The following is a 27,658-nucleotide window of genomic DNA, read 5'->3' on the forward strand; positions in this document are numbered from 1 at the left end:
GTGGGGAGGGGGGGGGGAGACTGGTGGGGAGGGGGAGAGACTGGTGGGGAGGGGGGGAGAGACTGGTGGGGAGGGTGGGGAGACCGGTGGGGAGGGGGGGGGAGACTGGTGGGGAGGGGGGGGGGAGACTGGTGGGGAGGGGGGGGGGGAGACTGGTGGGGAGGGGAGGGGAGACTGGTGGGGAGGGGGGGGAGACTGGTGGGGAGGGGGAGGGAGACTGGTGGGGAGGGGGAGAGACTGGTGGGGAGGGGGGGGAGAGACTGGTGGGGAGGGGGGAAAGACCGGTGGGGAGGGGGGGGGAGACTGGTGGGGAGGGGGAGACTGGTGGGGAGGGGGGGGGAGACGGGTGGGGAGGAGGGGAGACTGGTGGGGAGGGGGGGGGGAGACTGGTGGGGAGGGGGGGAGACTGGTGGGGAGGGGGGGGGGGGACTGGTGGGGAGGGGGGGGGGAGACTGGTGGGGAGGGGGGGGGGAGACTGGTGGGGAGGGTGGGGAGACTGGTGGGGAGGGGGGGGGGAGACTGGTGGGGAGGGGGGGGGGAGACTGGTGGGGAGGGGGGGGGGAGACTGGTGGGGAGGGGGGGGGGAGACTGGTGGGGAGGGGGGAGAGACTGGTGGGGAGGGGGAGGGAGACTGGTGGGGAGGGGGGGGGAGACTGGTGGGGAGGGGGAGAGACTGGTGGGGAGGGGGGGGAGAGACTGGTGGGGAGGGGGGAAAGACCGGTGGGGAGGGGGGGGGGAGACTGGTGGGGAGGGGAGACTGGTGGGGAGGGGGGGGGAGACTGGTGGGGAGGAGGGGAGACTGGTGGGGAGGGGGGGGGGAGACTGGTGGGGAGGGGGGGAGACTGGTGGGGAGGGGGGGGGGGGACTGGTGGGGAGGGGGGGGGGAGACTGGTGGGGAGGGGGGGAGACTGGTGGGGAGGGGGGGGGGGGACTGGTGGGGAGGGGGGGGGAGACTGGTGGGGAGGGGGGGGGGAGACTGGTGGGGAGGGGGGGGGGGAGACTGGTGGGGAGGAGGGGAGACTGGTGGGGAGGGGGGGGGGAGACTGGTGGGGAGGGGGGGAGACTGGTGGGGAGGGGGGGGGGGGACTGGTGGGGAGGGGGGGGGGAGACTGGTGGGGAGGGGGGGGGGAGACTGGTGGGGAGGGGGGGGGGGAGACTGGTGGAGAGGGGGGGGAGACTGGTGGGGAGGGGGGGGGGGACTGGTGGGGAGGGGGGGGAAAACTGGCTGGGAGGGGGGGGGGAGACTGGTGGGGAGGGGGGGGGGGGAGACTGGTGGGGCGGAAGGAGAGACTGGTGGGGAGGGGGGGGGGGGACTGGTGGGGAGGGGGGGGGAGACTGGCCGGGAGGGGGGGGAGACTGGCTGGGAGGAGGGGGAGACTGGTGGGGAGGGGAGGGGGGAGACTGGCCGGGAGGGGGGGGGGGGGAGACTGGCTGGGAGGAGGGGGAGACTGGTGGGGAGGGGGGGGAGACTGGCCAGGAGGGGGGGGGAGACTGGTGGGGAGGGGAGGGGGGAGACTGGCCGGGAGGGGGGGGGAGACTGGCTGGGTGGAATGGGATAACGGTGAGGAGGGAGGGGACATACCCGGCTGCGCTCCACCTCCTTGGTCGTCATGACGATGACACGCGAGTTCTCCTGGTACACCATCCTCCAGAAGTCCACGATGGTGTTCTGTAGGCAGCCCTGCGTTGCTATGTACCGTTTCGGCGCTTTGCTGCCCACTCGCCCATTGTCGATGTCTGCCTGCTTACACAAAGACAATGATCCCCCGTGTAGCCTTAACAGACTGTAGGGACAAGTAATGTTAGCGAGTGCCTATTAAGGCCAGAAAGACACGCGAGGGGGTGGCTGGCCAGCACCACGCCCGACCGTCTTTGTCTCCCTATTGGCGATTTTTACACACCACGCCAGGTACTCATTTGAGGCCGAGTCGACGGCTTCAGATAATCGTCACTGGTGTTGGCCATCATCGGGAATCAAACTCGGGTCGCCGAGTTCATAGCACAGCGCGCGCGCTGCACTACCGCTCCCCGCAAACGCAGACACACACGTACACTCGTGAGCACATACCCACGCACGGGTATGCGTGCGCTGACACAAGACAAAGATACCACGTGGCCCCCACACGGGCTGTTGTTGGCGAGCTCCTACGAAGGTTGACGCTGCGCACAAAAGGGGGTGGTGGGGGTGTCGCGATTGTCTCCTCAGTGCTCATAATTACATATCGCCTTAGGGACTCATTTAAGGTGGATTGGACCTAGAGGAGGCACCACGACAGGTCCAGAGACTCACCGCTTATATTAGTCCTGGCCATAAATTTAATGTTTTTGGGGGATTTGTTTGCCTTCCTTGCAGCTTGGACTGCTATCGTGTCTTTATATTGTTTGTTGTTCCATCGTTCTGAACCGCCCCTACTGGACATCTGTGAACGAGAGTTTTAAAGCTCATCGGAGGATTCCTCCAGCAAAATTAAATACTCCGATTCTGAACTCAAGGACTACGGTATTTAACAAAGATCTTCGCGATCGGAACGACATGCCCAAAACTCCAACATCCATCCAAATGAAAAAAAAGGTCATCCCACAAATGAGAATTCTAATAGCGCGGGAATACACGTGGGGGCAGGCTGGCCGACGTGCCTGTGCCGCGTGGTTTGTGTTATTTATAGAGACTTGTTTTTGCTGGACCTTTTCCCGGGAGACTCACTGTGATCACGTTGGCGTTGATGTAGTCGGAGCCAGGAATGGACTGATCACCATCCTTCAGAATCACCCTGTTGTGATCGACTGAAAAACAACACGGCAACGACAACAATGACGAGACTCTCCGTGGCACCCACCTAAAAAAAAAAAACACTCGTTGCGTGGCAGAGGCAGGTTGCTAAATGTTAAGAATATTGCAGTCCAGTGGATGGCGATGAGATTTAAAAACCTACAATGCCCTTTGAACCTATGTTGCAATTAACCCGTTCCCAATTCCAATGATGTACATGTCCGTCGTAAGTTTTTCTTCCGATTCCGTTCCGATGATGTACGTGTACGTCATGGGAAAGGATCGTACATCATCGGAACGGAATCAGAAGAAAAAATGAAATAACTTTATCGGTACCGAGGCTCCCACGAGGCCATGCCGGAGGGCGTGTGGCACAGTTTGGCTCCAGCTATCGTAGAGTGTGGTCGTGTCCCGACAGTTCTCTGCCGTGAGTACAATGTCTTCAAAAAAACAACGGTGCCATGCCTCTCTAGATACAATTAACGCGTTCCGGGATTCAGCACCACCAGTCTCCCCCCCGATGAACTGGACCCACTCTGCATTTTGCAGACATCTCGTCATGGGAAAGGGTTAATTGAATATTGCTGTTTTAGGACGAGGGCATTCAGGGCTACATAGTGGGCCAGTAAAATGCTTCAGCAATAACCAATGTTGTACCGGATGTCTACACTTCCACATGTCTGCTTCCAGCCTTCTCCAAATCTCACACTGACCAACATGGTGAAGTATGGTCAAATAACCCCCACAACCTGCACAGGAGTGGATTATACAAAAGGGCCATGCGTAGCAGTTACTAGCATTTTGCGTGATTTTACATTGTTTTATTTTGAGTTGGAGGTGGCAAAATTTTCCACTATTGATAACCAGAAAATTACACGTGGGCTACACTTCCTATTACAAATTTGCAGCACACGCAATGATATTTGCTACCATGGGTAAACATTACCCCCATGATAGAACACATTCCATATTACTGTTTCGCGACTTACGAAAAAAAACGATATTTCCTACAACGGATAAGCACACACCAAGGAGAACAGAGTGCACAGAATTACCGCAGCATACGTTGTAAAAGATTGCTTATCTAAACCTTCAGATGAAACAGATTGCATTCATGCCCAACATGTTGTCATCTCGGTCACACATGCCGTGTTAGCTTATGAGATAGCACTATTGGTGTCGACAGAATGATGGAATAACATTGACAGGTTGGTCTATGTCTATGTTAACAGATGGAAATTGAAAGATTTACAGACAGATGGAGATACGGACTGGTAGCCCTATGGACAAGCATAAATCCATACAATTAACATACCTACAGATGTAAATACATATTTACACAAATACATACACTCAATTACAGAATGGCAGATGGATAGAGAAGACAAATAAAACAACAGACATGTGTCCTCACCCAGCCCAGGGTAAAATTGATAAGTTCTAATACTACAAGGCTCCTCACTTTATTAAAGAAAACCAGAGGAACATTCACAATCAACTGGTATTAGTTGTTGACTTGACAAATTCACGGGTTGCTAATGGGTGGAGCTGCATCAGTGGTTCACGCACAAAGCCATGCACCCGGGAAACCTGAGTTTCATTCCTGGCTACGGCTACCTCGGGTGTCGAGCGACATCTGAACGGGTTCCTGGGTTACCCCCCCACCCCATTCGCAAACTCGCACTGAGTAGCGCGGTGTAGTACGGTCAAACAAAGGCCAAGACAAACACAACTCGGCGGCGGTGGGGGGGGGAGTTTCCCTTCCATCCAGCAGTGGATGGACAAAAAACTGGAGGTTTACACAGCATCGGCGCGGTGTCGCGAGCCACCCTTTGCCCAGCGAAGGAGTCTCACTCCCAAGAAAAACACGACTTTCCATAAAAACACAACAGCAAGACTGGGCATGAGTGGAGATCTAGTGACCTCAGCGCCATTTCCCCATGCTGCGTTATCAGCATTTCACCGCACCAGTTCACTGCTTTATCCTGTGTGTGTGTTTGTGTATATATTTACGTGGGAGTGATAGTGTAGCGGTTAGCTATGCTGTGCTACGAACCAGGCGACCCGAGTTCGATTCCCGCTCACGGCCAACACAAGTGACGATTATCTGAACCGGTCATGGGCCTCCGCTAGGTCGCCTCAGCCCAAATGAGCACCTGGTGTGGTGTGTAAACATCGCAACTGGGGAGACAAAGGCAGTCGGGCGTGGTGCTGGCCACCCACCCCCTCGTGTACCGTTCTAGCCTTCATAGGTGCTCGCTAACAGCACTTGTCCCAACAATCTGTTATGGCTATACTGGGTCTCTTTGTCTTTTCGGTATATGTATATATATATAAAATTAAACCAATGCTAAGTGGCACATGACTTGTGTTTGTCAGCGATGCCACGAATGACTTCACTCGCCCGAGACAAAATTACCCCGCATTCACCAAGTCTCAGAAATACGCGAAGCAGGGTTTTGCCTGATTAGTCCTTTGGACGGGAAGACCACCAGGGCTTGCAAGGTGTCGTAGGGTAGGGATGCTAAGTGGCCAGGAGATAGCAGTGTCGGATGTAAAACACTCATGTGCATGGGTATTCTCTGGGCTCTCCGGTTGACCTCCTAACTCCACAAACAATACGGCATAAGCAAAGCAAGGACATGTAACAGCTCGGGCTAATGTGCAGCTGTCTCAGCACTAAGAGGCCCTCTGTGCGTACAGACAGAGGGTTACACAGGCACATCGGACAAAAACTGACAAGTGTGGAGAGGTGCCTGGTGAGAATTTCAGAAAATCTAACTCGTGACTCGGTAACACAAAATAGAGCCTTCATATTGGCTGTAAAAAAAAAAAGTGCGCTTGGGTTAGTGAGAGTGATACCAGTGGGCATAGAAGTTTAAAACGGGGATCTTGACTGTGTAGACGGGCAGCCAATATCAAACTTCAAAAGATTAGTGGCCAGGAGAGGGGGGGGGAGGTCTTTCTGTGGGCCAACATCATGTGACTGCGACGAGTCATCAACACCGAGCTCCTGGGCTTCAATCGCAGGCTTCAGCCCCCTGTGAATCAACCGGGTTCTCAAGTGCAGCGAGTGAGTTGATGTGAAATATCCGACGACTGAATAAAAAAAACGCCCCATTAAATATGTTCCAACGTACTTTGGCGCATTTCTTTCCGAGGATTAAAACATTCAGTTTGATTACCGAGTGAAAAAAATAACATCATTTGCAGAGAATATAAAATACGTACAGATAATTTCACGAGCTATGAAGAAGGGCGATTGCATACCTGTCAACCCATACGGTTTACCCCGTATTCTTGTGCAGGGAAATTGAGTTTTCAGGTCCATATTAGCGTACAGTCGTTTCAATACAGGCGACAAAAATAAATGTTTTGTCTATTTGTTTGTGTTCCTCCCTTGTGATGAGACTTCGCAGGATGAATACTGAGATTTATAAGGGCACGGGGTGACCAATAAGATCTGAATTGGTCTGTAATATGGTAGGGCACTGAGAAGGGGGTTCCAGCTGTGCGATTGCCCGAAACGTCACCTATTATAATTTTTTTTCCTTTTAAGGCCACCGTGTTATTGATGAATGCGTAGATTTATATATATATATAAAAACAAGACGTACCTCATAAGAGTGTGGCCAGAGACAAAAATACAAAAACAATATAGTCTTGAATCGATTGGCAACCGCCAATCGTGACACTCCATCAACTCGCAATCGATGGAGCCGGCGATATTCGCAAAGTGCGCCAAGGGTGAACTTTGTCCCGAGTGCACGGATGTGCAGAGACGGCACCCCCGCGGATCTCAGTCACGGGGAAGACCTGCAGATTTGCTGCTGCTGACGACATTACTTGCCGCTGGAGGAATTGCCACCAGCATTGACGCAGCGACAAACGTGTGCCAACGCGACGCAAATCAAGCTGATTGCTCAGCAGCTCGAGCGTGCCTCTGGGACGCGGTGGACACGAGAGAGGGTTGGGAGCAGCGGGCGGGGGGGGGGGCATTCCGCGCTGGGCTCGCTAAAGCCCACGCTTACACGGCAGGATGTTCTTGTAGCGGTTCTTGGCTTTGCTCTCCGGCCTCTGCCCCTCTTTGCGGCTGTAGAGAAGTTTGCATTCCTGCTGCTGCAGAGCCTGGGGGAGAGGGGGGCGGCAAAGACAAGCGACGATAAGGAGACCTCACGTTGGTTTGCACTGGTGTGGCGTGATGAGCATGAACTCTGGTGCAAGGGTTGAAATGGGGCACCCAGTCTAGTTGCTGTTGCGACGGAGTTTTGTTGTCGTTTACACCTTTTGTTTTCATGGCATTCCTTGTTCCGTTTATTCCAAAAAATGTCCTTAGGGTTTTCATTTACTCAAGAATTGTTATAAATAGGACGTATCCCTTAAATATACAATTATTGTACGGCACTGCGAGATGCAATTGGCATGAATGATGCCGTATAAAATGAAATGATCATCATTAACTGGTACAATTTTCACCCTTTATTTGTAGCACAACACCTGGGCCCCCTCCAGTTTAGTTGCACCACCTGTACGCGCTCAAGAGATATGCCACAGAGCTCGCCGTTGGCATGGTCAGATGACAGGCTGTCTAGATACCAAGAGCGTTTTTTCCCTCCGCATTTAGAAACGTGTGTTCAGAGTAATTGGCTGCTGTAAATTTCCACGTAACAAGTCACTTTGTTGGGTTATCATATGTGGCAAGGTTGCTTCTAAAAAAGAACTATATAGCTCAGTGGGCCTTACCTGATAAAATAAAAATAGTTTTTCATTGTTTAGTTTATATAACAATCCGTTATCAATCCACTGCTGGATAAAGGCCTCCACAACCCTTTGCGGGTCTTGTGGGATTGCTGGTCAGTGTGGATTGGTGAAGGTATGTAGCACACACCCGAGCGCACAGAAGTACAGTACAACAATTAATTTTTTTACACTGCTCTCTGCTGCCAACAGCGTAGTAACCCCACTTAGGAGGCCTCACAATCCGAAATCACACCACATTGTGAATTACAATTTTGGAAGACCAAGAGACAAATTGTGAATGAATGCGAGCACTATGTCTTAATATCGGGAACGCCCTTACAGCTCCCCATGGGAAACACGGAGTGTGACCGGCGGATATCAATCGCACGCTAATTCACAGCGGTTTAGTTTGATTCGTCGCTCATTAATGATTCACGACGGAGAAGAGCTCCCTTCTCTTGCGGGGGATGGAGGGTGGTGGAATAAACATCGGTGGTGGGTGGCTATAGCCAAGGGTTCTCAGTGCCCTCCATTGTCTGTCTTGTCTCTTTAAAAGCCGTGTGCTCTTTAAGAGACGGGAACGACTGGAGCGGGTGCCGAACCGTTCCGTACGCGACCGACGGCGAGGCGCTCTACCCCGACCACCCCACACCCGTGCCAAGGATTCCACGGTGCAGCCAACGCACGGGCCAGAACTAATAAAAGGCAGCTGATGGCAGCATGTGATGCCTTCGCTGCCCTCCCATGCCCCCATTGTTTGCCTCAACACGAAGTGGCATTCATCGTTGTCGGCCATTATAAATCCACTGCTCGATTGGGGGGGTCTCTCCCCAAGGCATCGCAATCTTTTACGGTCTCACGGCAGAACAATCCATCGAGCGTCTGCACACTAGCCGAATTCATCGTTCCGTCTCTGCGGTAGATGTCCTGTCAGGCGTGTTCGTTCCTGCAGCTGCCACTTCATCGTTATTCCCGACCACCGGGCCACCAACCCTTCTAGCGACACATCCCGCCATAGATCACTTACTTTTCGTAACACCTTTCACCTCAATATGTCGTCTAATTAATGTGTTACTCTCTATCTCTCTCTACGGCATTCCAAGCGTGCGTCTAGCCGTGCTTATCTCTGTACTTTTTGGCAGCCGCAGTTGCCTCTGTGTAGCCAGGTAAGCACATGTCGGGGACAACGAGTGAGTCACATGCTGTTGCTGCTTATCGCTGAAAAGCGGTGGGAAACCTGCTTAAATGGGCAGGAAATTGTGGGGAAGAGAGAAAAAAAATCCGTCGTTTCCCCACCCCCCCCCCCCCAGTTACTGATTGGAATAAACTGCCTTTCATTCAACGGGTGAATTGGATCGTGACTCATTGCAAAGGAGGAAAGGAGCAAACACAAAGGCCCACAGAAAACAGGTGCAACATTAGAGAGCAGCACACAAAACGTGGAAGCCAGGAAGGAATATGAAAACAAAAACAAGTGAGGACGTGCAAAAACTAACTGTGCAAACTAACGTAGAAGAAATCCAAGTTTCATCCCAACTGTTCAATTCGAGATGTTGAATTTAAAACCAAAAGTAGACACGAGAAGCATTCAATGATGCCACTTAAGTAAAAAGCATTTAATTAGTAAATAACAAACCTAAATACCGTTTTTCTGATTGGCAAACATCACCAGTAGAAACTTCCTGAGCAAATATTCAAGGTTCGGCGAGGCTATCCAGGAAAAGTTGGAAAGTCAACGCTTTCCAACGGAGTTAAAAGAATTTAACGACTGGACATCTGTGAAAAAGAACGTTATAGCTCATGGGATTCCTCCAGAATAAATAATTATTCTGATCCATGGGTTTGCTCTGTCCATCGGAGGTGGGGGGTACAAAAACTGCCACAGGGATCATCCAATATGAACCAAACTGCAGTATATAGTTATGTTGCTTTTCGAGATTAACCATTTAAAAAAACAGCCAAATTCGCTCAAGTTTTGTCCAAAACTTGGGAGACACGAACCAAATCTAACACGCACAGTTTTTTCCCCAAATTATTATTTAATAAAAGCTACCTCATATTCTAGGGTCTTTCGGTAAAGTGACGTAGAAAGGTTCAAAGAAAATAACAAAAAAATTACCAAAAACTACGACGTTTCAATCGCAACACAAGCGTTTGTTTTTTTTCCTGATGACGACCGCTTATGTTGCGATCGAAACGTCGTAGTTTTTTGTAATCTTTTGTTATTTTCTTTGAACCTATCATCGTGACTTTACCGAAAGACCCAAGAATATTAATTCCTGCAGTCACGAAAGCTTTAAGTCAAAAACTACCTCGTTGTACGTTTGCCTATGCCCCCCACCCCCCACCCATCGTTGACTGCTGCAAACTCCCACGGGGTCGCTGTCGGTAAAGCTTGAGAGCACCCTCGCGATCCGGCGACTGCCAGCCTGGGCTTGCGGTGCTGTACTTATCGCCGATCTTATCCACTCTTCCCGCAGGCGCCCGGGGACTACGCGTGCATTGGTGGAGGGGTGACCGACGGGGAAAAAGCGCACGCAAACGCTCGGCTCCCTCTCTCTCTCTCTACCCGGCTACTGCTGAGACAGCTCGATGGCTAGCCGCCCACACTCAGGGCTTGTTGTTGTTGTTGTCGTCGTCCGATTAACGCGGTTGGCTACGTACGGTGCGAAAGACGTGCAGTGTACCAAACGTACATACGTTGCTGTTTCCATATTGTAAAGGCACAAGTCAATTTTGCCTTTTACAATAGCAGGTTGAAGGAGCTTGTCGGTCACCCTGTTTGTCGCCGTCAAACGTGGCGGCTGTGTGCACGCGAAAGGCTCCTTTGTCAATTCACTCCTGGACGAGGGCTTCCCCGAGCCGTGAAGTTTCGCAGAGGTTATTTTATCGTACTTCATGACACGTTGGCCGGCAGAGACGAGCACATAGACGAGTGTTCTTCACTAATTTTCAGAGGGGTGGGGGGGGCACTTTTGGCGATAAGACATCATAAGTGTGTGAGGGCTGCCACACATTTGAAACCATTGGGGTTTGACAGTACGATGATGGAGGGGTGTTTTCACATTTGTGTATTGTTGGCGGCCGCACGTCATCAGGGGCCACACTCAAAGCCACGTGGGGCCACCATAAGACATTGTACAGTTAGAATGATGGATTTTCCTACTGAAAAATTAAACACCCAACCCCCGCCCCCCCATGCCAGTCCACAACAATCTGGTCACCCATTGAAGCAATATCCAGGCACAAATCTTTGCTTAGCTTGCCGGGATCTGATGAGATTGGGTGCAGTCCAGGCGATTTTGAGCCTCTTCATATTTTGGCCAAAAAATACAAATGGTACAAGAATGTATGTATATTGAACTTCTTTTTGCACCGTAGCCAACCGTGTTAATCAAAGGTGCAGAGGAAGGACAAACTAAACATAAAAAGCAGTTAGAAAAAAACGAGTTTTCAATCTAGACTTAAAAGTGCAAAGGCTCCAGTGGCTTCCTAATAACAGAAAGGAAGAGCGTTCCAGACGGCCGCAGAAGCGCATCCGAAAGCGCGCGATGCAGTGACCATCTTTGTCCGATGGTTAGCCAAAAGCGGCTGCGAGGATGACCGGAGTTCGTGTGATAATGTATACTCCTTGACGAGATCAGCAAGGTATCATAACACGGCACGGGGGTTTTCCCACGGACTGCGGACTCTCACCTCAAATTCTTCCCAGAAGCCCTGCTTTGACTTGTCCATGCTGTCAGCGGTCTTGCTCAGCTCCTTCACACGGTGCTCGATACTCGAAGCGCTAATTCGAGTGGCGTTGAACGGCTGCCTCGGCGCAGAGGGTGAGAAATATACCATCGGAATAATCGTCATCCAAGTACGGCAAGTCCTCGTTTAACGCACCAGGTAGATGCATCTTTGAAAAGTGCCACACAAAGCAAAAAACGCATTCAGCAGAAACGATTTCCCCATAGATAATGTAAAGTTTGGTGAGATACAATGTGCACACACCACACTAAGACCAGTCTGTCTATTACCCAGTGATCTCATCAGAGCCCGATTTATAAGTTTATAGTCAGACACTACATTTGCCGCACCTCCGAATAGCACGGTTGGCTATGTACAGTGTGAAAGAAGTTCAACATACAGATATATATACAGACACCGGTCTATGAGGCTATAATCTACATACCCCAAAGACCAGTTTGTTCACTGCCCAGAGATCTCAACATACACTGGTTAACTAACTCCTGATTATATTTATTTTATCAAATAAGGCCCACACAGAGCTGTATAGCTCTTTTTCAGGACTGACCTCGCCACAAATGATAGCTCAACGAAGTGGCTTGTCATGTGGAAATTTATAGCAGGCAAATACTCAACACGATTGTTTCTAAATGTGGAGGGAAAAACTGGAGGAGCCGGAGAAAAATCCACGCGACCACAGGGAGCGAGACACGCAAACTCCAAACATACGGCCATCATCACGGTCGGAATTGAACCCACGACCTCATGCATACCAGGGGAGGTCTATTTACCTATTATCTAAAGATCTTATATCAGAGACTGGGCCCATCAGCCTCCTGTATGAACAGAACTACATAACGTGGGATAGAGCAGGCCTTCCTGGCCTGGATGCGAGCCGCACGAGCACGGAGAGCGGGATGACCATTCTAGATTTGAAGCTTTCGTCACTGCAAGGATCCATACTCTTTGGTTTTTTCGGTAAAGTCACGTAGATTAAAAAAGGAAAACAAAAAATTTAATCACGACGTTTCGGAGGCAACACAAAGCTTCCGTCTTCAGGTGGAACCGTCACAGCAAAATCACTGTATCACAGTATCACAGTAATTTTGCTGTAACGGTTACACCTGAAGACGGAAGCTTGTGTTGCCCCCGAAACGTCGTGATTTAATTGATTTGTTTTTCTTTTTTTAACCAGCGGGATGACGCTTCGGCACCGACCTGCTTGAGGTGCACCACCGTCCCAGAGGTCTCCACCATGGGGTTCTTCTTGTAATGCTCCACCAGGTCGGTGAGGGAGTCGAACTTGTCACCACCACCCACGTCATACTTGCCGTCCTAAGCGTAGGGGGGGGCGGAGAAAAGGTCAAGATAGAGGTTAGGTGACAGATTTACTTAGGAAAGCAATGCATAAATAGAGGACGGTTTTGTATTGGCGAAATTTCATTTTATTACTCTTGTTATTATTTTGCTTGTTTAACCAGGAGGGCCTCACTGAGTCTCAATACATCTTTTAGGAGGGCCCTGCCAAGTTGTTATATGCAATTTGAGTAATTTGTGATGTTTGGCCAAAATAAGTTATATTGAGTGCACCTCCGATTAGCACGGTTGGCTATGTATGGTGCGAAAGGAGTTCAACATACATACACATATATTGTTTTATTTAAGCCATGGGAGGAAACAGGAGTACAAGGAGGAAACTCCACGGAAAACATGTGGAGAGAACGGACAACTCCACACAGAAAGGCGCCAGTCGGGAATCGAACCCAGGCGCTTCTTGCTGTGAGACACGAGTGTTACTCCTGTGCCACCCGGCCACCCACCCTCAACGTTTCATCACTAATTTTCACGTGCTCACCAGAGCCACGTCGAGTCCTCTCCCCTCGGCTACAGCTCCTCCACACATTTCCGACGAAGCCTCCTTGTATCCTGTCCCATCAGGTACAGCTCCTCCACACACTCAGAGGCTGCTCCATTCCTGCTTGCCATCTGCCAACTGGCACCCCCCCCCCCAACTTTCCGTGACCGCCGCAACATTGTTTATCGCCGCGCCTCCGAATTCAGCAAGACGCCGTCCTCCGCCCACGTCGCACCTGGAATCGGATCATGATGTGCGTGATCTTGGGCCGGATCTCGTTGTTGTCGAGGCGGTCCTCGCTCGTGCGCACAGACAGCACAAAGTCTCCGGGCTTGCTTTGACTCTCGCGCACCAGGAAGCTGCCCGCACGCCCCTTCTCCGTCAGCAGCTTCTCGGCATCGCGCCCACTGATATGACCGTGGAACCAACTGCTCACGCGGAGTGCGAAGGTGAGGGGGGCAGCACGAAAATGGATGTGGCCACGGTTAGAATCAATCATCATCGTCGTCGTCGTTAGCATCTTCAGTATCATCAGCTGTTGTCTATGCGCTGTGGGATGAAGGCCTCTACAAATCTGTATCTTCTTATCATCGTCATCATCAGCTGCGGTAAATCCATTGCTTGATGAAGGCCTCCTCAAGCCCATCTCTAGCACCCTTACCCAAGCTTCACCATAACCCAATGTCCAGCTCGTCTCATCGTCATCGATGGTCTACGCACTTTCGGATGAAGGCCTCCTCACGCCATCGCCGCTACAATCTATTTCACTCGTGAAAATGTATCGATCTCATCGCACCATCTCCATGGTGATTGGGCCCCTCTCCTTTGGCTACCATTGCTTTGCCAGTCTCGTCTATTGGCCATCGTCCAATACAGCGATACAGGAGTTTAATGCATTAATGCATTGGCCGTCCATCTGTCTCTAACTGGGGGAGGGGACACAATGTAAATGTACAGTTTTGTATAAAGTTGCGTCACTCTGGGGATTAACCCTATTCAAAACCGGCCACATTGATCAAAGGATTTGTCCATGCACTCCCCGGCAGAACCGCTATCCAAGCCCCATCGCGGTCTACCGACGTACCGCTTGGAGCGATCACTACCATTATGAACAAAGCAGGAAGAAAAACTAAAATAAAATAACTATCGGTACCGAGGTTTCCACTCGGCCATGCGGGAGGGCATGTGGTACAGTTTGGCGCCAGGTATAAGAGTGCGGTCGTATCGCTATACTTCTCTGCGGTGAGTACAATGTCTTTAAAATCAACGGCGCTGTGCATCTCTAAATAAAATTAATGCCGAGCCGCTTGCGCGCTCCAAGATTTAGCGGTGAATGGGACCCACCCTGCAACTTGCAGACGTCTCAGAACGGGAAAGGGTTAATCGCTCATGAATCACTCCCGAGGACAACCGGCATTTTTGGAGAGCATTACAGAAGCTATGCATAAGCATGGTTCTTCTTTGTTGTTATTGATCCAAGAGGGATGATGGCCATTGACCCTTACGACCTTCGGATGATAGAGCCACTCAGCTGGATTGCATTAAGGTAGAGAATAAATTCTATTACCTCTGGGCTAGCTGACTTCAACAAAAGCGAAGCCTCTTAAACCAATGCTACTGGGTATCAACATTTGACATTACGGTCAGGAGCCACATGCAAACTATTACGTTGTTCGTATACATAAGACATGCACCGAAATTCCAACGAGCGATATTTTACAAAGAATTGTAATATATATTACATCGGTAAAGTTACGGTGCACGGGCAAGAGCAAAATCAATTGGAAGCAAATAAACTTTACTGCCGTAGAATTCCGCAAAGCTCATTTTCAGTCGGACTGATTTACGGGTCAATATGAGCGGCAGTACGTTTTTACAGCGCGGCACTCGAGACGAACAGTGCAGGGAAGGAGCGGATAGGGCCAGGCCATGAAGCAAGCGCACACGAACAGAGCCCATGGGTTCTTGTGATGACCACATACGTTGCATGAAAATCGATTAAAAACGTTCTCAAGCGTAACAAGTTTTATTGTCTCGTCCCAGTCACCGATGACTGAACAAAAAAAAGCAGTTGTGTGAGATTCATTGGGATCAGCTCAGAATTTTTAAATGTATAAATACTGGTTGATAGGCATGCGTAGAGACTGCACGCCAAGGGAGGTGTGAATCGGCACCATCCAGTGTTGAAGAAGAGGTCTATAGAAGTTGACTCTATAAGTAGTCCTGTGGTATCACAAATTCTGAAGCCATCTCATGACATAACAATGCAAAGTTCTGTTGGGAAAAACGGCTGCAAGGAACGTTTCTTAACCCGACGACGTGAAATTACTCCAGAAAATTATAATTGGCGATAACATTTGGCAAACCTAAAGGAAAAAATTGTTTGGCCATACCCAGCTCTGAAATGATAAGCGTGAATGTGGGAGAACATTTAATAGGCAGTGTGTGTGTGTGTAACGATACACTTAATTATCATGGGCTTAATAAATAGCTACATGTACTCTTTGCATGTTTAATAACACTAATAATCTTTGTGTTTAGATGAAATAAATTCACGTCAAACGAGGACCTGCATCGTAAAGTGACGGTCATTGCCGGTAAGAAATTGATTCAAGTAAGCCTGACCCTGCTAATGAGATACTGAATCTCGAAACTGGTCCAGAGTTTGCTCGTCTTGAATCAATGCTGCCGAAATTATGCATTCACACAAAGCCGTGCAGTCGATGCGTTCTGCCAATTTATTTTTTTAATGTGGAGAGATGGATGCATGAAGGAGACATTTTATGCTCATGTATTTTGCATTATTATGGCTCTTAAATGCCTTGGCGGCTCAACGCGCCTTATATCCCATCCCATCTCAAACATTTGTAGGGGACCAAAGCAGATATGACATTCTACCCATGAGTAAATTAAGTCAACTACACATGTTCATACACATTTGGCAGGCATAATTTGGCAGGTCGTTAGAAACCAGCTCTACATTTTATGCACAGCAGAGATTATCTCGCTCTGTGTAGAGGAGTATTGTGAGTAACCATGAGGGGGCGAACAGAAGAAAGTGTGAGCGGGTTGACAGTCAAGGATGACGTAACGTCACGGGTGGTTTAAGAGGCACCTTCGGAAACAAAGGCGGGTCCGAGCTGGGGGGAGGAGCCACCCGAGGGGTTCTTAAGGGGGACCCCGTGACGGAGGCGGGGTCGTTGTGGGAAGACAGGTTAAGGATCGGCTGCAGGGAGTCTCTCCCTCCTCGTCGCGGAAGCGGTGTTGGCTGAACCCCCGCTCCGGGCAGACGAGTGGGAGAGCCAAGGGGAGAGCCGAGGATAGGGTCCCGAGAATTCAGTAAGGGTCGGCTCGGAGAGGGTTTCTCTCTTCTCGTCGCGGAAGCGGTGTTGGCTGAACTCCCGCTCCGGCAGACGAGTGAGAGAGGGCCCCAAAGGACAGCCGAGGGCAGGACCCAAATAGTATTCAGTGTCCGGGATAAAGGACCGAGAGAGAACGCACCTACACTGGTGTGAGCGTAGAGTGTCGAGTGTGACAGTGGTTTAATAAATGGCAACAGGCCTTCGAGTATTCCTCATTTCCGCATGGTTCTACTGCACATGTATGGATGAATTTGCCAAGACAAGTTAAAAACACATTTGGCACGTAGGTCTGCATTCAATAATGTACAAAAATTAATAGTTTCAGCCAGTGTAAATTACTTGGTGTCACCGGCTACCACATAGCTGCCTTCCAGGCTGTGTGTGGTTCCTCAAGCCTGCGAGTCGTTCTCGCTCTTTGAGAGCGAGTGAATACTGTGTGCGCGTTAAAAGTTTAAATTATTATAATTGTAAAGTTATACGAAAATGCCGTAATCAACAAACAATTGTTTTAACTTTCTGACCACCCCCCCCTAACTGGACATCTGTGAAAAAAGCTTCAGAGCTCATCGGATTTCTCCAGGATAAATAAAGATTCTGATTCAGACATACCTATTGGATTACTATACAGCTTTGCTCTAAAATTCAGGGAATAAATTTCACCTTATAGTCTGGGCAACAGGCTAATTTTATATGTGTGTGTATATATATACACAATGAAAGCCTCGTCAAATTCCAAGGGGGAATAAAATATAAAAAAATACTTTTTTTAAAAACACGCTTTAATGAAATGTACTGTCCGAGCTGCCCCTACCCCTGCCCCCTTCCACCATCGCCCCTCCCCTCCTTCCACATCCCCCGCCCCTCGGCGTGGCTCCCCCCAAGGCTTGCCGTGACGTCAGGGACCGTGGTGATTTACAGCGGGTACAATTAGAGCCGTAAAAAATATTGTTTAAAAATATTTATTTTTTATTTTCAATTATAGAATATAGTATTGTCTTCAGTATGACATACCTATACCAAGTTTGCAGTCGATACGACATTGGGAATACGGTTGAAATTGAGTTACAAGATTTTTGGATACGACAACACATACAGTAAGTTAAATAAAAGCGTGTAAAAAGTTTGAAAATATATGTTTTGGATTTCTTATGATAGAATATCGTGTTGTCATCAGTATGACATAGCTATACGAAGTTTCATCTTCTTGGTTCTTTCGGTAAAGTCACGTAGAAGAGAAATAATAAAATAATAAAAATAAAACATAATAAAATAATTCTCACGACGTTTCGGCCACAACGCAAGCAGCCGTCTTCAGGTGAAGAACAGGTCTGTCGGAAAGACAGCGTCTTCAGATGCCGAAACGTCGTGAGAATCATTTTATTGGTAAATTTGTATTATTTTATTATTTCCCTTCTACGTGACTTTACCGAAAGAACCAAGAAGAAGTTGAACATACATACAAACGAAACACGCTCGGGTCAATTACTCTCACGGTGTCTCTCGTAAAAGGGGTTTGGTTTCCCATGCAGCCCTAAATGACTTTGACTTGATTCATCGATTGGATGGACGCTGTGACCGAACAGATTTACGCACTCACTTTCCATGGCACGGTCGCTGCAGTTTGTGAACGCGTCCGTGTGGGAACCTTTTGAGCGCGATCCCCTCTTACTTTCATTCGGATGCTCCGCTTTACTTCCAAAGGCAAATCGCTCGCGAGAGATATGTGCGATGAAGAAGGACCATTGCCTGATATGTCGCCGATTTTATATTTATATATATTCTTCAAAGGCAGTGCTGTTAACAGTTGTGATGAAGGTTTATTTATTCTGCTTGTGCACCACTGCCAACACAATAGCATCAGCAAATCATTTGTTTCATTCAAGAGGTAGACCGGTAAAAAAAAAACATTCAAAAGCACGACCACCTTCTCAAAGAGAGCAAGTCAGTTTTTTTTTTCTCCTGAATAAACAGATGGTATGTATATGCTATTAGATTACTTAAGCACTCAACACAAATGAAATTAACAGAAAAGTAATTAAATGAAATAGAGTACGTGTCTTCGTAATAAGAGCTCCACTTGGAACGGACCACATCGGTTCATCGATCACAGGTGACTGACACTGATTGGGAATCTGAAATTACTTCATTCATTCTTTGCCCATCCCTTCTCATGAAATCAGTGCTAATGGGGTCAGACAACCTTCGGAAACAGAAAGTACAAAAAGCCGAGCTGACATGCCGTGGGTTGGCTCGGTAGGTTAACCTTGCACATATTGACCGATAACATTCCCATTTCATTATCGAACACGAGCGGTATTGAATGTTTTGAAGCGTCACGCTGTGCGGCGATGTTTAACGTTACGAAGTCAGGCATGCGAAATTGAATTTAAATATGTTTAATTGTTACGCTATACCGTTTTCAAAAATCACTCCCCGCCTTCCTCTTGCTTGCGTCCGTTTCATTATTTGGATGCTCGTGTGCCTTCAAAAATCTCCCGAGGTACACACACGCACACATCATCATCTGTTGCATTTCCCAACAGGAAGCGCTTCCATTTGAGATCCGAGCTCCCGTTAACAACCTGATGATGCTGGGTGTAGTCTCCAGTGAAACGTCGGTAACTGTTTATGAATGTTCTGAGATTCCTCTCCAACGACATCACCAGTGGCGCTGCTGAAGCAAGCAATATATCTGGCCACGTTCGGTTCACGTGACAATTTAATTCCTGGGCTGTGTCAGGTGGAGGAGGGTTTTACGACACATGCTTTTTACACGACCTAACCCATAAGCAAACAATTAATCTATCGACATTTTTTATTTGTTCCAAAAGCTTGTCGTCCGACTTTTCGTCAGTTCATATTTATCTTTGGGAACAAACTCTCCAAGCTTATTTTTTGTTCGTTCCTCAATAATTTCCCGCGCATTTTTCAAGCTGAATTCGACTACGGAAACCATTGCACACCTAGTTTATAACATTATAAAATTCTGACGAAAAATAAACGCATTCGCTTTCACAAGCAAACAATCGATGATTCACTTTCGACTCCAGCCAAGCTTATGCATGGTCCTGCGACACGGCATCAGGTGCGGCTCTTGCATATTAAAAAAAATATATATAAAAATCCATGCAGCTACAGCATCACAAAAAACGCAGGCGTGCAGGACAGGACTACTGCAGTTCATCGTGTAATTTCCCTTCAGGTTTTTACGGCTTATTTCGGTGGATTAATGACCCGGCGCAGCCATCAGCAAAAGACGGACAGTCTAATTCTGCTCTTTATTCCACCGTATATCATCGCCCGCCTGCGTTATAAACTGCACCGTGGGGGGGGGGGGGTACACAAGCCCGTGCCTTGCTAGGCACTCGCATGCATGCACGCAATGAACCCATCGCCCTCGCACGTCGAAGAGTGCTGAAGAAAACAACAAAAACCCCACACCCAATACCCAGCAGCTGTCCAACCCTTGATACGGATTCCAAACAGCAGAAACTCCTGCCACTGGGAATTAACCATGGGAATTCCTGCTTGCTCCCCCCCCCCCCCTGTGCTGTGATGCAGGGGTCGCGACCCCAGGGAGAGGGGCCGAGGGCCGATTGTCATGTCAGTCGGTCAATCACAACGTCAAACAGAAGAGGTCTGCAGGGAATTTCCGCAGCCCGACGCGTGCGGTCCCATGCTGTGAAGTGGACGTTAAAGACAACTGCAACCCTACTGCAGCTGTTGTCCGAAAAGCACTTCAGTTTTCATGTTTATTAATTACTCTGATGTAATAACAAGGCAGCTATGCGGACTGGCTCGGGATGTTTCACCCACCACCACCCCGGCTCCCCACTCATTACTTTTATCGTTTATTGACAGGCCGCACTGTGAATACTATTGGTGTGTCGTAGCTTGGCTAACGCAGCTCATGGCAACACACAGATCAAAACACATGGGACAGGTGTATTTCTCCTTAGTTGTTTTAACATAACGAGACACAAACCAATGGACCTGTTCTTTCCTGCCCAGCGCATGCACGAGCTCTCCTCTTGCGAGTTTGGCTGCATGACCGTGTGTTCTCAACTGTCATACTGCACCTGGGAATCCTTTTATAGAATAAAAAAGATGTAACTAACATTTTGCATTTTATCCATCCACTTCTAAATTAGGGCTTCCTCACTCCTTTTGGTCATCGTTTTTTACCATACTTCACTACCCTGGACAGTGCAGGTTCGTTAAAAGGGTTTACAGGACTGGTAAGGATAATCGCTTGCGGCTGGTATTAGCCGTGGCCCAGAATCAAATGGAGGTCACTGGGTCCAAAGCATAATGCGCTAACCACTGCGCCACCGCTCCATCTCCGATTCTTTGAAAATACAACTAAACAATAACAGCTGGTGTTTGGCACCACACCTCGTAGAGTTTTTGGCTTTATAGCAAAAAGTGCATTACCAACACAAGAAACCAACAACCGGTAGCGTCTCTGTGGGAAAAAAAAACTACAATCGTGCCCGTGTCGACGCAACCCAGGAAAACAAATAGCTCTTATCGTGCAGATAAATCCCCCGGCAACACACGCAGGTTAAAAACGTCACATTGAATGTTCGCAAAAAGCAAGTGGGCTTGTGTAGGGCACGTCACTAGAAGGGATGACGTCCAGTAGTTGAGACTAAAAACAAAGTGGCAGGCCAAAGGCAGAAAAAATCCAGAGAGAGAGAGAATGTCCTCCGCACAGATGGAGCGATGAGATCGACTCGCGTGCAGGTGCTAGAAAGATCGTTACATTTTAGGAGCATGAGAGAGAGCGGCAGCATGGGGAGGCTTTCATTCAGGAGAGGATGGATCACGGCGAATGATGATGACGATGAAATTAAATAACTTGGATTATGTGTCCTGGAGTGTTGAAAATTGGTTAGACACTTCATGACTGCCGTTTCTCGCAGATGAATGAAATTTCCATCAAGATCATCAATAGCAACAAGAACTGGCTAATATGTTGTTTTGAGCCACCAACTACTTAAAATTATAACTCTTTATTGGGCGACCCAAAACCACCACTGTTGAGATACAGGTTGAAATCTGAATAGCCAACCATAATTTAATTTGGTTCTCAGGTATAGCGAGTTCGTGGCCTCAGCCTGGTCAATAATGACTGCGTAAAATTACCTTTACATTAAGTTTGGTTTTCACTTAATTTGGCTAAATTCCAGCTCTGACAATGAAAACAATATCGGTTAGACTGCCACGCGACTAACGCATCTCTACGCAAGCAGGGGCGTGAGAAAACGTGTCAACTCCTAATTTGTGGATATAAAAAAGGGTCACTTTAAGGGGAATCTCACAAACACTTTGTACACCCCCCTTCCACAGCGCCATCCTCTTAACAGATGTGGCGATACCCTGGTTTGGCAAGAGATGCGAACAGACGCTTAGTCTCATGACTGCAAAGTCGGCAGCAAGATCAGAATATAAAAATAACGTTTTGTCCCGCCACCCTCTCCCCCCTCCGTCTGCCCCGACTTCCGTCGGCATTGTGTGGGCCTCTGCCGTACCGCTCGGACGTGGGGTCGGCGCAGTTGAGCGGGAATCGCAGCTCGATGATGTCTCCGTTCTTCTCGCGCAGCTGGCCCTGGTAATCCGTGTAGTACTGCACGAGCTCGGCGAGTGTTGCGAACTTCTCACCGCCGTACAGGTCGTAGTAGTCGCCCGTGTTCTGGATCTTGATGTGTGTCACCTCGCCGTTCCGCCTGCAATCCGTCCGTCAAAGAGATGAGGATTTTTTTTCAGTTTACGCTTACTTGGTGCCCGAATGCGGCGGCAGTAGCGGCCCCGAGACGCTTTACGAATGCGCGAAAATACGAATCACATCGAGGAAAATACCGGGGGGGGGAAGGAGAGGGGAAAGAAAAAAAAGGAAAGACGACAAATACAGCAATGGTAGATAAGAGACGAGCAATACAGAGACAAACAGCGGACTTGTGCACAAACAGTAGGGTAAGAGAGCCACCACCAACTACAACCCACCGCCATTATCTAAATACCTCACCCCTACCAGTACCATCACCCACTACCACCAGCCAAAACCCACCAAATGACCACTGCCTACCATCGCCAACCACCCAATCACCGCTACCATCCCATCACCACTACTACCCACCGCCACCAACCACAAACCACCCGCCCGCCATCCCAAAACCTCCCCCGACATATTATCACCCAGCACTCGCAACCGCAACCTCACACAGCTGCACTGCAGAAGTAGAAAGCATAGGGATGCTGCGGTGGCGAGATGTTAACTGCCTCACCTGGTATACAGGAGGTCGTCGGTTCGATCACAACCTTGACGCCTGCTTTATGTCTGGAGTTCTCCCCGTGTTTGCATGCATTTTTCTCCGGGTTCTCCGGATTTTCCCTCTACATTTATTTATTTATTTCCACGTGATAAACCACCGTGTTGAACTATCATTTGTGGCCATGCTGCTTCTGAAAAAGAGCGATATGGGCTCAGTGGTGACTTACCTGGTAAAATAAAAAGTAAAGTTTAGAAATGTTCATATTTATTTAATAAAAATTACAAGTGTACTAGAACACCGAAACGTGTCCCAACATCTCAAACATGGAGTGCCCTGCTTCGAGATGAGTGACCAATTATTTAGTTTGTGCTTCAGTGCCGGGCCAAGTGACACCAAGTTAGAGAAAGAATACGCAATGCAAAAAAAATCGTAGGCTGTCAGGCGCATTTTTAACTTTAGTTAAAAAGAAACCAAACTTTAGAAACGACGTAAATGCATTGACGCTGTATTAAAACATACGAGGATGACGTCGCAGCAACATTGAGAGTGCCATAAGTGCATTTGACGGTTTGAGTTTATCTTGTTTGTTACATGCATGGTCTCGTTTAGGCAGTTTCCCGGCCATTTAACAAGGGAGATCCGTGGTGCTTCGTGGGCACATCAGCAACAACAAGAAAACAAAGACTAAAACCATCAATATTGCAGAGAAGTACCGGGGTTCTTACAGTAACCCTTACAGTCTTGTTCTTTCTCACCAACAATGATTCAAAGTTAAGTAGTTGGACAGCCTGGGATACGCACCTTAACCCTTTCCGTTCCGAGACGTCTGCAAGTTGCAGGATAGGCCGCATTCGCTGCCGATTCTCGGAATGTGCAAGAGGCTGAGCGTTAATTTTATTTAGAGGCGGAATGCCATTGCTTTTAAAGACACTGTACTCACGGTAGAGAACTGTAGCGACAAGACCGTACTCCATGTTAGCTGGCGCCAAACTGTGCCACATGCCCTGCCAGGTGGCCTTGTGGGAGCCTCGGCACCGATAAAGTTATTTTAATTTTTCTTCCGGTTCTGAATCGGAAGAAAAACCTACGACGTATATGTACATCATCGAAATGGGAAAGGGTTAAGTAGTTATCGGGACGATGGGAGCTCATCAATCGTTATCTTGAATCTACCTTTAAGAACAACATTTATTTTTTAATTCGATGATGGTTCCTTGGGATTGTAGTGTTTAGCGATTGGGCTAAGGCGACCTCAATGTTTTCGTAAATTACATAAAAGCACAGCTGTATTACACTGCAATAATACAAAGACAATTAATGAGCAATTCACAATTTACAAGAGAGCCAGGATACTTATAATAATCATCATCATCATCATCATTTAAATCGATCGCTCATTATTGTCATTGGCTGCTTGATGTTTTGGGCCCTTTGGGCCTGTGCTCAGTAACTGTGGAGAAAAAGAAAAGCTCTTCAGGGTCATAAGAACAAAACCCTACAAGGTAAAACCACACCACATGGAGTAGAGACATGAAAAGTGTTGCTGTTGTTGTGTGTTTATTATGAACAGTTTGGGAATCACAATCAGGCCAACTGGAACGTTTGCAAAGCTAGAGCATTGACAGTGCTACTTAAACATAGAAATAAAAATACACGGAAAATGGCTTATTGACAATAAAAAACAAATGTTATATACTCTGAGCTACCAACTTGATCGACGCTGCTATTTAACCAATTGTATCGCAATTGAGCTCTTGGCACCATCTTACGAGACCAATCCATTCAGAACTCTTGCAGGGCACTGTGTTCCCCGAGCATGGTTGATTTTGGCCAACGGAAGGTGATGTCACCGAACCATTCTGAAATTCCTTCAAGCGACCTTTTCTTATCGACACACTATGGAGGAGATCACTTTCCCACACATGCCCTTCAACACAGAAATGTTCATCGCAGGGCGATCTAGGAGATCAGCTAAATTTCGTTAAAACCAAAGAGTTCATGCTTTTTTTCCCTCACGAGGCAAGCATTCATTGGTGACTGGGCTGAGAGCATCACCCCACTCCACTTGAGAACCCAGTTTAATTGCAGGAGGCCGAAACCCAGATTTGAACCCAAAATTTCAGCCGTGCCAGCTCAGTCCTCTGACCCACTGAGCCACCCAGCCGCCACCCCAATAGACACAGTACAGGCGGTCCCCCCCCCACTTTTGTGACACAACGCCTTCCTGTAAATCCCCGTCATAAATTGGATCGTCGGAAATCGGACCCTATTTCGCCACGCCAAGTCACAGCAGAAACCAGATTGACTCTGTTCAAATGTGTTGTGTTGGAAGATGCACTGTCAAACAAGTTTCCGCGTCGCAAATCGATTCGTGGTGGCGTTATATAAACAACGTAAATGTGGATCGTGTATATCAGACTGTCCCACGTAAACTGGAGACCGCTTGTATTTGAAAGCGAAGCAGCAAATTCATTTTCAGGCCATGTGTGCAACATTGACCCTTGCACAAAAACTCCACTTGCCAATATCGTGAAAGTGATTTATACGGTGCGAGACATATGAAACAGGTTAATGACGGCTTCCAAGAAATTCTGTGTGCTTGCCATGGACAGCTGGCAAACACAGCACTTGGCAATCCCAAATTCTCATTTTCCAAAAACACTACACAATATCCACTGTAAGCAGATTAAAAGCTTGAAGCGAATTCATGAGTGCTTTCCAGGAACTGTACACGACCAAATACACACACACTCACACCCCCACACTGAGACAAAGATCACAATTTAGCCCGCGGAAAGCCTGCATTGAACACTAGGCTAAAAGTGTACACGAGGGGGTGGTGCAGTCAGCACCACGCATGCCTTGCCACCTTCGTCTCCCCAACGCTGGCGTTAAAAACCACACCAGCAACCACGGTGGCGAGATGTTAACTACCTCGCCTAATATACAAGAGGTAGTGGGTTCAATCCCGACACCTGTGTATTTGGAGTTTGTATATTCTCCCCGTGCCTAGATGGATTTTTCTCTGGGTCCTCCGGTTTTCCCCTCCACATTTAGAATCAACTTATCGTTTAGAGTATTTGGCTGCTATAAATTTACTCGTGATGATAAGCCACTTCTTTGGGCTACCATTTGTGATAGCCAGGTCACTTCTGGAAAAGAGCTACAGTATAGAGCTCAGTGGGCCTTAGCTGGTAAAATACAAATACTTTTAAATAGTCTACGACCGTACGCCGAGCTGACCGAGAGAATCTGGGCCAAGAACAAATAAAAAATCGCCACCGACGTTGCACACCACGGGGAGGAAGTGATCGCAAATCACTGGAATCGTGGAGCCAAGTGCTCACTTACTCAGCCAACGCCGATCATTTATACGAGTGGTGGTCGGAATTTACTATATTCCGTCATGAACCCGAGGAGCCTGGGTTTGATTCCCACCCGTACACTGTACTGTACATGCATGCGACTCGCTCAAGTTTACTTGATTCAGCCTAAACAGAGTACCTGGTGCTGTGTGATAAATATTATCAGCGATGGGTGAACAATGAGAACACAGAGATGGTGAGACATGCATCGTAGTTAAATCTTGACTTAAAGCTTTCGTGACTGCAGGAATTCATATTCCCTGGGTCTTTCGGTAAAGCCACGTAGATAGAAAATAAAAAAAAAATATCACGACGTTTCCATCGCAACACAAGCAATCGTCATCAGGTGAAAAATAGAGCGGGATAGCTACTGAGGCATGTCAATGTAAGATCGGAGAGCTGAGCTCCACCACGACGACAAACCTGTGGAGGTGGCCATTGTATTGTGAGAGATTAGCATGTCAATGTAGGAAAACTGAAAACATGCTATTCTCTCACAATACAATGACCACCTCCACAGCTTCGTCGTCCGATCTTACATTGACATGCAAATTTCATCTCTAGCCCTGCCCACTTCGCTTTTGACCCTTGGGCTACACCCATCTCAAACCTTTAGAACATCCTGCCTCAGCAGCTCTCCCGCTATATTTTCTCACCCGATGACGATTGCTTGTGTTGCGATCGAAACCTCGTGATATTTTATTATTTTGTATGATTATTTTTCTATCTACGTGGCTTTACCGAAAGACACAGGGAATATGCATAGTAGTTGCCATGCCATCTACTTGGTCGTGCAACACCACTAATTATTTCTTGAGAACAACATTTGCCTTGAGAGTTCTGGTGAATATAAAATATGTAAAAACTCAAATGCCCACTTGCAGTCTCAAGAGACCATAGAGGAAAGCTGTTTTAGCAAGTACATATGGCCAGCAAAGGACATGAAGGGTTGGTATGGCATGGGTCAAGTCCAACATACAATGTTTCACTCGCACCAACATTTGCTTGAACATGCCAGTCACTCTTTATGAAGCTCGGTAAGAACCTAGGAGGAGAGACCCAGGTGAGGTTTAGATATCACATGCCACTAATATTGTTACCACATAATACATGATACCGGATACCCAAAAATTTAACATGTCACTCAAATCATAGTGAGGTGCGTGAAACCAGTTCCACCACTGTTCACAGTTTTATGCAAGCAAAGAAAAGATCCCCCGTATAGCCTTAACAGACTGTTGGGGCAAGTGCTGTTAGTGAGCAGCACCTATGAAGGCCGGCACAGCACACGAGGGGGTGGGTAGCCAGCACCACGCCCGACCGCATTTGTCTCCCCAATGGCGATGCTTACACATGACAGCAGGTACTCATTTGAGACCAAGCTGACCTAGGTGAGGCCCAAGACCGGTTGACATAATCGTTACTGGTATCGGTCATGAGCAGGAATTGAACTAGTGTTAATGAGTTCGAGTGTGGATCGGTAACCGTAACACTCTGCTCCACACCATGCAAACAAATGCGCACACACATACACACAGGATCATCCTTACACGCAATTT

The 27,658-nt window shown here is 48.2% G+C and overlaps 1 protein-coding gene across 2 annotated transcripts in view; it reads right to left on the reverse strand.

Annotated features, from left to right (window-relative positions):
• The window catches only part of LOC144730743 (tyrosine-protein phosphatase non-receptor type 11-like), a 61,236-nt gene that overhangs the window by 10,950 nt on the left and 22,628 nt on the right, over positions 1 to 27,658 (reverse strand). The window contains exons 3-9 of one of the 2 annotated variants that reach the window (XM_078611465.1): positions 21,994 to 22,188; positions 13,333 to 13,525; positions 12,461 to 12,577; positions 11,207 to 11,320; positions 6,802 to 6,898; positions 2,705 to 2,784; positions 1,583 to 1,741 (exon numbers count right to left, since the gene is read on the reverse strand). In XM_078611465.1, coding sequence (XP_078467591.1) covers positions 1,583 to 1,741; positions 2,705 to 2,784; positions 6,802 to 6,898; positions 11,207 to 11,320; positions 12,461 to 12,577; positions 13,333 to 13,525; positions 21,994 to 22,188 — 955 coding nt within the window. Of the gene's footprint in view, positions 1 to 1,582; positions 1,745 to 2,704; positions 2,785 to 6,801; positions 6,899 to 11,206; positions 11,321 to 12,460; positions 12,578 to 13,332; positions 13,526 to 21,993; positions 22,189 to 27,658 lie in introns of both variants that reach the window. The other variant, XM_078611463.1, reaches the window with a different exon arrangement.

The sequence above is a fragment of the Lampetra planeri genome, chromosome 36 (assembly GCF_965212315.1).
Source record: "Lampetra planeri chromosome 36, kcLamPlan1.2.h2, whole genome shotgun sequence".
In the NCBI taxonomy this organism is placed as follows: Eukaryota; Metazoa; Chordata; class Hyperoartia; order Petromyzontiformes; family Petromyzontidae; genus Lampetra; species Lampetra planeri.